This window comes from Salvia hispanica, chromosome 3 (assembly GCF_023119035.1).
Source record: "Salvia hispanica cultivar TCC Black 2014 chromosome 3, UniMelb_Shisp_WGS_1.0, whole genome shotgun sequence".
In the NCBI taxonomy this organism is placed as follows: domain Eukaryota; kingdom Viridiplantae; phylum Streptophyta; class Magnoliopsida; order Lamiales; family Lamiaceae; genus Salvia; species Salvia hispanica.
In genome coordinates this window covers 29687630-29699384 of record NC_062967.1, presented here as the reverse complement: position 1 = coordinate 29699384, position 11755 = coordinate 29687630, and the positions used below count along the sequence as shown (strand labels likewise).

General features: G+C 38.3%; 2 protein-coding genes and 1 pseudogene across 2 annotated transcripts; all 3 read left to right on the top strand.

Moving 5' to 3' along the window:
- The first annotated feature begins 4652 nt into the window (after positions 1 to 4652).
- Positions 4653 to 5944, top strand: LOC125209811. The gene is made up of 2 exons (XM_048109392.1): positions 4653 to 4936; positions 5011 to 5944. The coding sequence occupies exons 1-2, from the start codon at positions 4653 to 4655 to the stop codon at positions 5942 to 5944; spliced, it is 1218 nt and encodes a 405-aa protein (XP_047965349.1).
- A 610-nt stretch (positions 5945 to 6554) lies between these two features.
- LOC125215911 (metalloendoproteinase 4-MMP-like) lies at positions 6555 to 7746 on the top strand. The gene has a single exon (XM_048117493.1). The coding sequence runs from the start codon at positions 6647 to 6649 to the stop codon at positions 7667 to 7669; it is 1023 nt and encodes a 340-aa protein (XP_047973450.1). The 5' UTR covers positions 6555 to 6646; the 3' UTR covers positions 7670 to 7746.
- Positions 7747 to 8767: 1021 nt separating this feature from the next.
- Positions 8768 to 11755, top strand: part of LOC125212177 — a 3817-nt pseudogene continuing 829 nt past the window's right edge.

The window sequence follows — 11755 nt, the reverse complement described above, 5'->3', positions numbered from 1 at the left end:
AAAGTTATTAGGAATCATATTCTCGGGATTCACTTTCCCAAGAATCATTTTCCTTGCCAACTTTACTTTTCCGTCAACCAAACATGATCTTAGTGTTTTTCTCTCAATACTTATTAACCATATATGAATTCGTTGATTTGTTATTTTATTTTAAATGTCAAATTAAATCAATTTATTTGTTCGCTGAAAGTTTAGGCTACAAAATCGTAATGAGATCAACAATATATAAGAAATCATATCTTGTTTTTAAACCACCAATTAATTTTCCATTATTCTGAAAGAGAAAAAACAACTATATATTCTAAAAACCGGTGGCTGTCCACTGCCTAATCAAATAAATAGTCTTGACTGTAAATTAAGTTTACTACTATAAGATTTTTCCCAATAGAGTTCTGAAATTCCACGCTATCCTAAATGCAGTTCCTTTCGTTGACCCAATAATTATTATTTTTACATAACAAAATAATAAATAATATGATTATTTAAAAATTAGATAGTAAATCAATCCATATAATTATGACTTAATAATTCGATAACTTGCTGAATTCAGATTATATATAATTGTAGTTAGTAATTAAGTATTCAATTAACAATATAACACTCCCCGGATAATAATAGTATCAATTTTTTTTCAAACTGAGTATAGTTATCCATTTAAGTTGTACAAGTAGTTAGCAACTTAACAAAATTCTCTCTCTATATTCTGTAAGGGTGTGTTATATACTTATATTGCTAACTTCATTTTAAATTGCTTACTACAACTAAATGATAAGGTATTAGATAACTAAATCAAGGTACAAGATAATTCTATCCCCAAATATCAATATGATGAAAAAAAAATTCAATTAGGATTATAACGAGATCTCACTTGCATATATTCCGATGTCAAATTTGATTTTTTTTGAATTTTCATATTTTTACGTATTAGATAAATGTAATTGTAGGTATCAAAATATGTCAATGTCAATGCAAAATTGTGTTGATATATTCAAGGAATCACGTTGATATTTTTTACTCCCTCCGTCTCTGAAGAATATGCACTTTGAGTACAATACGAGTTTTAATGTAAAATTGGTAAAGTAAGAGAAATGTAGCGAGAAAAAGTAAGTAAATTTTGTTATTGAAGAATGAATCCATCTCAATAGAGAGAGGAGACTTTCCAAAATTGAAAAGTGCATATTCTTATGAGACGGAAGGAGTATATACTATATCGACATTTTATCCAAAACCCTTAATTTGGTCATTATTCTAATCTATTTAAATTAAAATAATAACAAAGGTAATTACATATGGCAATTTATAGACCACTAGATCTCAAATTCTATAGATTTAAATTAGTTGTAAATAGTAATTAAGGGATGAATTGATCCATGTAGTAATATAATTTAATTGATTAGCATAACAAATAAATCAAATCCCACTTGTTAATTTATTAATCCACTTTGGTTGTGGGGAGGGGACACCATCAACTCTCAGGTAAAAATATTTCTAAGGAGTTATGATTAATTTGATTACATATATATGGTGTTAATTACTACTCCATTTCGCGGCAATTCAACATATGAGTGATCAAATAAGACTTTCAAGAACTCTCGGTGGTGAATATTAGTGGTTGGAGTTGGTGGTCGTAATTTAAATACATATATTTATGGCAAGCAAGAAAAAAACAAAAAAAAGTAAACCGTAAACTAATTTGAATAATGACACCCTTCGAAATCAAAAGGCATTTAAGATTCAAATAATGTTAACTTTAATAGATAATGAATTACGAGATGACGAAGCATCATCCCAATTACTATAATATACTCCAATGAAAGCGAAACTAAATAAACTTGCGCCTCTAATGTCACTCTCTCTTACGCACCTTTATATGCTACTACTCTGTCTACTCCTATTTGTTATACATTACTATATCCATTCATTAGAAATCTCATTTCTTTCATGCACAGATTTTTAAAAATACTCTCTTCATCCATAAAAAAATAAAGCAAAGTATATATGACACGGATTTTAATGTAGAATTAGTAAAGTAAGAAATAAGAGAAAAAAGAAGAGATGAGAAGAAAAAGTAAAAGAAAAGTAGTATTAGTGGAATGTGAGATAAGAGAGAAGGAGAAAAAAAAGTAAGAGAGAAAGGAGAAAAAGTAAGAGAGAATATTTCCATAAATGATTGTACTCTATTTTTTATGGACGACAAAAAATGGTAATTGTCCTCTATTTTTTATGGACGGCTCCGAGTATTAAGAATACTAAGTGAAAAAAAGAATGAAATATGAGTCTCACTTATATATACTATATACATAGGGAGGGGCATGTTAGGGCTGCCACCCCTTAAAATAACACTATACCACCATTCCTAGCCAATCATTTATACACGTGGACGAATAATAAGCTGCCACGTGGCAAAAAAAATAAATTTTTTTTGAAAAAGACGGCCAGCAATTTGTTGCTCTTTATACAACAATTTTTCTTGTCCAGCAATATCCAACACGCTATACAGTAATCTATAGATTGTTGTCTAGCGTATTGAATATTGTTGTGTAGCGTTTATAATATTACTGTATAAGTGGTGTCACAGTGTCACTTTAAGAAGGGTTGTCATTTTAACACAAACCTATATAGGGATGTATTAATATATATAGTATTAGGGGAGAGTTATATTGCTAACTCAATATTTAATTGTTAACTATAACTAAATAATAGCCATTAGATATTTAAATTAAGAGCCTAGATCATTAGCCACGGAATATCAATACGATAAAAAAAACATCAACAAGGGTATTAACATCAATTTACATCAAATTAGTTGTAACTAACTTTTGAAAAATATCCCATAACTTTAAAACGCATATAACTTTCTCGATTTAAATTATTTTTTCGCACAACATATATCAAATTAAAGATAATTTCATAAGGATTCTAACGAGATCTCACTTGTATATGTTCCGATGTCAAAATTTGAAAAAAATTTCAATTTTTTTCTTACAACAACAAATATCAATATGATATATAATATATGTCAATATAATACATGATATAAGCAAACTCTTAACATTCTCAAAGCATTGTGTTGATATTTTCGAAACACTATATTGACATTTTCATCCAAGACCCTAATTTGATATTTTTTTTTATCTTTTTCGGTTTAATTAATAAAAATGAAAATTACACGTGGCAAATTGTAGACCACAAGTTTTCTGAAATCCTATGGTCTTAAATTAGTTGTAGTTAGCAATTAAATGATGAGTTAACAATTGATCACTCCCCTGAAGGAAATATAGTTATAAAAAGTTCGTGAAATGTGATGTCTATTACTATCATTTAATGATAAAGTAAATCGAAAGTCCTATTCGTGGTTGCATCGAAATAGAAAAATGAATGGTGGATCAAAATAGAAAAACGAGACTCCAAATCTCGGATGAATGAAGTAATACTCTGTATCTGCATCCAATTTAAAAACCCAATCGAAGTGTTTCATGTGTCTAAATATTTTATCACAAGTCGTATTATATGTAATTTCTTTTAAAATACACAAACTGACGCATTCACGAGAGCACATTATACACCAATTTGGTTAACTAATAAAACCGTTCCCAACAAATTAGAATGCTAGAGTCCAAGTTGAAGTAGGTTTTAGCTTAGGTAGAAATAGATTATCTTATCCAACAAATATAAATCAACCCCTCGTTAATGCCCACACACCTTTCAATTTTCGATCATCAAATCAAGACTTGTCAGTAGATTGATAACGTAAGTGGTCAAACTTCAGAAACTTTCACCTTCGTTCCTAAATCCTTCATGAGAATATAGTTAAAAAAGGTTAGTTATACAACTAAACACGTACGCATACTCAGCCAAAGTCTCTATCTTTTTTAACATCGTCAGTGAAAGTTATAGATATTGAAATGAAATCATATATTTCGAATGCATAAAAATTTAGTAAATGGAACCAAATATTAGAGTATGTACGCACACTTTTATTTTATTACTATTATGATACAAAATTCCTATGTCCTTCAAAGTTTCAAACTATATCTGTAACTTATAATGCCATAACAATAATAAACATTATACTCCACCAGGTTATAGATATATTTTCATTTTCATTTTCCCTACAGACTAATTAATACGTAGCTCATAAGAAAAGAGATTAACATAGAGATTACATACACTTGAAATTCAAGACAGCTTTGCAAGCTAGTGCAAATATGAATCTAATTTTAGATATATTGGGTTTACGAAGAGGAGAATTCAAAATATGAGTCTCAGGCAAATTGAGATCCATATTATGAAATCTATTTAAAAAGAGAGCCTATATTGTATTGACATATATTTTCCAATAAGAGTGTCCACTATACAGGAGCCGCGGCCGGGCCACGGGAGAGCCGCGAGCCGCGGCTCCCTATAGTGAGAGGGGTGGGCAGCCGCGGCGGAGGGTGGACGTGGGCGCGGCATGATCGTGGCCTGGCCGCGGCGCTTGGGCGCGAGCCGCGGCCCTCCTATAGTGCCGGCCACGAGCTGCGGCTCCCCTTTTCCGAAATTATTATTATTTTTTTTTTAATTTCTTCTACAAATATACCCATTTTCCCCAATTTTTTACACCATTCCAATCTCCACTCTTTTCATTTTATCACCAATTATACTCTTGAAAAATGAGTTCCGGCGATGAGTTCCAACAATTGGTGGATAGGGAGTTCGATGAACTCGTTCAAGAGGTGCAACGGGAAGCAGAAGAGGAGGAGGCGGCGGCGGCGTTCGTTCGCCCATTCTATCATCGGCGGACCATCTGGCGTGACCATGTCGGGGCACACCAGCGGTTGGTAGAAGACTACTTTGGCGATAACCCCCGTTACCCAGCAGAGATTTTCCGTCGCCGCTTCAGAATGTCGCAACGGCTATTCATCCATATAGCGAATACATTGGCGCAGCGGTACAGGTGCTTCACATTGCGCAATGATGCTACCGGCCGACCGGGTTGTCGACATATCAGAAGTGTACCGCTGCAATTAGGCAGTTTGCCTATGCCGGACCCGCTGATATGTTCGACGAATACCTACAGTTGGGTGAAACAACTGCTCTGACGGCGCTGAGGCAGTTTTGTAATTGTATCCAGACCATCTTCGGTCCGGAGTATCTACGGAAGCCAAATGCCGATGAGTGCCAGAGATTGATAGATATGCACGGGCGAGTGCATAATTTTCCGGGGATGATGGGCAGCATCGATTGCATGCACTGGGAGTGGAGGAACTGTCCGGTTGCTTGGAAGGAGCAGTTCACATCTGGATTCAAAGGAAGACACCCAACAATGATATTGGAAGTTGTTGCTGACTACCGATTGCGAATCTGGCATGCCTATTTTGGTGTCGCAGGGTCGAACAACGACATCAATGTACTAGATTCGTCCCATCTCTTCAATGATGAGTGTCGGGGTGAGGGTCCGACGGTCAGATTCATGGCCAACGGGACGCAGTACAACAGGGCATACTACTTAGCCGATGGGATATACCCTCGTTGGCCCGTGTTTGTCAAGACGATCCGGCAGCCGGTTGGGCCGAAACAATCCTATTTTGCGGCCAAACAAGAGAGTGCTAGGAAGGACGTTGAGCGTGCTTTTGGTGTCCTCCAATCGCGATGGGGCATTCTTCGGTGCCCGATTCGACAATGGCACGAAAATGATGTCGCCTCCATCATGTATGCATGTATCATATTGCACAATATGATAATAGAGGACGAAGGATATTCTGCAGAGAACTGGGCACCGGAAGAGGGTGCAAGTACGAGTCACGGTGTTGCAACCGCCCCACTGCAGATGGGTGTACCGCGTAGTGATGCATACTTGATCCAACGGTTCGCCAATATGCGGAGGGAAACATCACATACGACACTGCAGGCTGATATGGTAGAAGAGGTTTGGAATCGTAGGGGAGGAGGGCGTAGAGCGTGATATGCGTTGGGAAAGTAGTTTATTAGAAGTCGAGAATTTTCGTTGTATAATTTTACCCCTTTGTATAACACAACGAAGATTTTATTTTAATTTTAGTTCGTATGCATTTTTTCAATTATTATTGTAGTAGAATTAAAATATAAACAAAATGGAAAAAATTAGATTTTTGGTGGCTTGGCCATGTCCACTGTAGTGAGAAACATGGGCATTGGTGACCCGGCCACGATTTTGTGGCCTGGCCACACTTTGTGGCTTGGCCCGGCCATGTATAGGGGACACCCTAAAATACCACAAGATAAGCACACGTATAGGGTTTGAGGAAAAAAAACAAAGCTTATTCATCAAATCTATCATTCAAATGCCAAAATGAAGTCTTATAAATTTAAAATCCCTGAATATGTTAAAATAAAAAATGGAAATTAGTGAAAATGTGAAAGCCTCTGCCCTGTCCCATCTTGGAATCTCAGAACGGAAAAGAGGCGGCCAAATCAAAGAATCTTCTTAACTTTAATTAGTTGCTTATCGATCTTATCTAGGTGAACTAAGCCCAGCTAAATAAAACCTAATCAGGAGTAGTATATATTTAGATAGATACAAAGAAAAGAATTGTAGTCCATATTGTATATCCACTGATTGTATTCACATAAATACTCTTATTTCTGCGATTCCCAAGGCAAAAAATCAAGACCAACTACCTTAACCATGTTTCCGTATTTCAGTTATATTTCAATTTCACTCTTCCTCCTCGTCTTTCTTTTCCCGCCGCCCATCCTCTCCACTGACCTCCCTGTCTCTGTGGCCAACAACACATGGCACACCTTCACCCGCTTCATCGACGCCGAGAAGGGCAGCCGTCCCGACGGCATGGCCGACCTCAAGCGCTACTTCACCCGCTTCGGCTACCTCCCGCCGGAGAATCAAAACCTAACCGATATGTTCGACGACGAATTCGAGCAGGCTCTGATCCAATACCAGAAGAATTTGGGGCTTTCTGAGACGGGGAGGCTCGATTACACCACGATGAAGGTGATCGTCTCGCCGAGGTGCGGGGTCGGCGATAGGAGCCACGCCGGGCTGAAGACGACGCGGCGGTTCGCGCACTTCGACGGGAATCCGCGGTGGGTGAGGGATGCGCCGATGATGCTCACCTACGCGTTCTCGCCGGGGAACGTGATCGATTATGTGGGGATGCCGGAGATAAGGGCGGCGTTCGCGGCGGCGTTCGGGCGGTGGTCGGCGGCCATCCCGGTGAACTTCGCGGAGGCGGAGGACTACGGCGAGGCGGACATCAGGATCGGGTGGTACAGCGGGGACCACGGGGACGGGGAGGCGTTCGACGGGATACTGGGGGTGCTGGCCCACGCGTTCTCGCCGGAGAACGGGCGGTTCCACCTGGACGCGGCGGAGAGGTGGGCCGTGGACTTTGAGGCGGAACGCTCCAAGCTGGCCATAGACTTGGAATCGGTGGCGACGCACGAGATTGGGCACGTGCTAGGCCTGGCCCACTCCTCCGTCAAGGAGGCAATTATGTACCCGAGTCTGAGCCCGAGAACTAGGAAAGTGGGGCTCCGGAAGGATGACGTGGACGGGATCCAGGCCTTGTACGGCTCTAACCCCAATTACAGATACGACTCTCGCTTCGAATCTGACTTGTCTTCGGCTTGGGCTATGGATCCTCACCTACTCATACCAGTGATGGCGTCTATACTCTGCTTAGGATTGTGATTGCGACTTTTTTTTTTTTTTTTTATAAATAATTTAGAATTGTAAATAATTAATTCCACAACATTCATCTTCTTGCATCTCGATCGGTTCTGTTTCTCTCCTATTTCATTGAATGATGCAAGGATTAATATTGAGAATTAAAATTTATATTCATAAACATTAAGCAATATATTGAGTTAAAAAATTAATTTATACAAAATGATACATACTTGATTAAATCATCTATACAAAATGAAATTATGATTTACGAGATTGGATTTGGGGTTGGGAGCTTCAGCTGGGCAGAAAATGGGGTTTTGCGGGAGGCCCGAGCAGCCCGACAACCCGAAACCACAGCCCGAATTATGTTTCCGTCGATTGTGAAAGATGACGGCGACAAAGACGAAGACGAGGCGGAATTGAACATACTGTAGGGGAGAGAATTAGGAGCCAAAGCAGCAGGTGCAAGATCGTAGTGAATTTGGGGCGGAGGGGGGGTTGTTCGACAACAGATGCAAAACTCGCAGATAGATACTTGATTAAACATCTACTCCCTCCGATAGTAATAGAGTCATTTTGCCATTTTGGTACGTTCCATAGTAATAGAGTCATTTATCTTTTTAGTAAAAGTCAACACATTTTCTCACACCTATTTTACTCTCTCTTACTTTTTTCTCTCTTCATCTCTCTACCTTTTTTTCATTTTCCACTTTATTCTCCCTTTACTTAACTCACCTAACACAATTTTTCTTAATCTTCGTGTCGAAAAGTTTTGCCTCTATTACTATGGAACGGAGGGAGTATTATTTATTTATATCTGATTTTAAATGAATATTTATTAAAAATAATTAGAGAATTAATTAGTGACTTAAAAATCAGAATTAAAAGTCTAATTTGGTTAAAATTGGATTAAATCCGTTGACTGTTATAAAATTAACGGAACTATTGACGGAGGACCAATTATAACCCAATTTAAAATGTGCAGAATGATTATATGTTCAGGACCAGTTTTAGCGAAATGATAAATTGGCTTGGACTTTTCACTTCACCAGACTGTCCATCAAATATGCAGGCCCATTCTCGAATCTACGTCACATCACAAGCCCAAAACACCTCTCTTCATATTCTTCTTCTCTCTCCCACACGTGCAGAAACCTCTCTGAAATCCTGCGCCTCCGGTTACGTCCGCCGCAACGTCCACCGTCGCCTCACTATTATCTTCTTCTTTTTCTTCTTCTTCTTCTCCTCCTCCTCGCAATTAACCTTGCATTCCAATTCCCATTTCCTCTCTCAACACTAATCAATAATCAAAATTAGAAAGAATCCCTAGAATCAGAATCAAATCAACCGCTCTTGTTCTTCACGCGATTCCTCCTCTTCACTTCTTCACGAGGTTTCTGCTTCAAGCTTCACTTCTTCACGAGGTTCCTTCGTATTTCTCTTCCCTTGTATATCCTCAATGTTTGTATTCACACTCCCGAAGCTCCACAAACATCTCCATTCATCTAATTCGCTATCAAGTTACCTTACCAAACACATTGACTCTTTCCTTACTACCGATTACTTGGACCAGAAGACCCTTGTATCTGCCCATGCCGCTATCATAACAACCGGTAACGCACACAATAAATTTATCGCATCAAAGCTGGTAGCATATTATGCGTCCCTCAAACAGTCCCATAATTCAACCAAACTATTTGATTCCCTCACTTTTACACACCACTTTCTTTGGAACTCCATCATCAAAGCCCATTTTTCATGTGCAAGCCATTAACTTCTTCTCCAAGATGAGGTTTGCTGGCATTTTGCCTACACAATTTACCATACCAATGGTTGTTTCTGCTTGTGCTCAACTCCAATCGCTTTCTATTGGCATGAAATTTCATGGATTAATCTCAAAACTGAATCTTTTCGATGGAAACTCTGCTGTTGCTGCTTCATTCGTGTATATGTATTCGAAATGTGGAACTATGGACTATGCATCTCTTATGTTTGATGAAACTACTGTTAAAGATGTGGTTGTTTGGACTGCACTTGTGATAGGGCACGTGCAGAATGGCGAGAGTGAGAAAGGTTTTCACTGTCTTTGTGAGATGCATACAACTGGTGGCAATAGTGAGAAGCTGAATTTCCGAACATTAGAAGGGGGTTTCCAAGCTTGTGGAAACTTGTGTGCTTTGGTTGAAGCTAGGTGCTTGCATGTGCTGGCTCTAAAATCAGGAATTGTATCCTCAAATGTGGTTCAGTCTGCCATTTTGTCAATGTATTCCAAATGTGGTAGTGTTGAGGATGCACGTATGTCTTTTTCTATAAGGATCTATTATCATGGACATCAGTCATGGGTGTCTTTTCAAGGTTGGGGTGCATTGTTGAATGCTTTGATATATTTTTGAGGATGCAAGCTACTGGTTTACATCCTGATGGAATGGCAATTAGTTGTTTGGTTTCTGGTTTCGCTAATTCATTGGGAGTCTCTGAAGGGAAGGCACTCCATAGTTTTATCATAAGGTGGAAATATATGATTGATGAGAAGGTACATATTTCGTTATCGTCAATGTCTGTAAGTTTGGCCTCGTGGATCTTGCTGAGAAGATTTTTATTCAATGCCGCAATCAGGTAAAAGATTCTTGGAATATAATGGTGTCTAGCTATGAAAAGGTAGGATTAGATAATAAATGTATAATGCTCTTCGGACAAATGCAACATCAAGGGATTAAACCTGATTTATCCAGTCTATTATCAGTAATTTCTTCCTGCTCAAGATTGGGAGCCATCTGTTTTGCTCGCTCTATACATTTCTGTATGATAAAAACAATGATGCTTGAGAAGGTCACAATTGTTAATTCACTGATAAACATGTATGGGAAATGTAGTAAGTTGAATGAAGCAGAAAGGTTACTCCATCACACATCACATGACAGCACTACATGGAACTCTCTTATCAAATCTTACACTGACAATGGTAATTGTCTCAAGGCTATAGCTCTTTTTCGATGTAATGATTAGGAGAGGCTTAAAGCCTAACAAAGCAACACTAGCAGTTTTGTTGTCTGCTTGTGCTCAGATTGCATCTCTTGAAAAGGGGAAAAAGGGTCATGATTATATCATAGAGCTGGATTTAGCTGTGAATCGTTGGTTGATATGTATGCCAAATGTGGACAAATTGATATGGCAAAAGAAATTTTCGACTCAATAAGTGAAAGGGATATCATATGTTGGAATGTAATGATTTCCTGTTATGGTATGCATGGATATGGAAAATCTGCAATTGAGATGTTCCAACGAATGAAAGAATCTGGTGTTAGACCAAATGAGCTAACATTTCTTGCAGTACTCTCAGCATTAATTCATGCTGGATTAGTTGATGAGGGCAAGTCAATGTTCCACAAAATGAAGGAATATTCTATTGCACCCACACTAAAGCACTATGCATGTATGCTGGATCTTTATGGGCGATCTGGTTATTTGGATGAGGCAGAAGCGCTTGTTTTATTGATGCCGTTTACCCCTGATGGGGGCATATGGGGTTCTCTGCTAACTTCTTGTAAATTACATAATAATGCTGCAATGGGTATGAAGATGGCAAACCATGCTATTGAAGCTGACCCAGAAAATGATGGGTATTACATATTGGCCTCAGACTTTTATGGCTCTATGGGCATGTGGGAAGATGTAGGACAAGTGAGGAAAAAGATGAAGGATACAGGGGTAAGAAAAACTGTGGGTTGGAGTGCTGCATAAACTGGCAGAATGACCAAAAAATGTGGTCTGTCAAGTAATCGGACCTTAAAGTTAATATGAATATCCAGAAGTGAATTAAAGTCTCTCTTCTACATTTTATTTGTAAATGACAGCCAGCTGTGCTTTGGTTGGGTTGGGGAAGGTAATAAGATACACATTTGAATTCCTAACTTCACTTCTGGTAGCTGAAGCATGATACCAACTCTATATATTGAGTGGTGTCCTCTTTTGAATTAAATTAGCTAATTCCTTTCTTATTTGGATGTTACTTTGTTATGCAGTGATCATGCCAACATTTGGATATTACTTTGTTATGCAGTGATCATAAACGCCGTGACGGTGTTTGAGGAAAAAAAAAACCCTAAA

Excerpts from the sequence above, each read along its gene's own strand:
- LOC125209811 (XM_048109392.1), top strand. The coding sequence starts at position 4,653 with ATGAGTTCCGGCGATGAGTTCCAACAATTGGTGGATAGGGAGTTCGAT. Across the intron at positions 4,937-5,010 it reads ACATTGGCGCAGCGGTACAG|GCAGTTTGCCTATGCCGGAC; the intron begins GTGCTTCACATT and ends CGCTGCAATTAG.
- LOC125215911 (XM_048117493.1), top strand. The coding sequence starts at position 6,647 with ATGTTTCCGTATTTCAGTTATATTTCAATTTCACTCTTCCTCCTCGTC.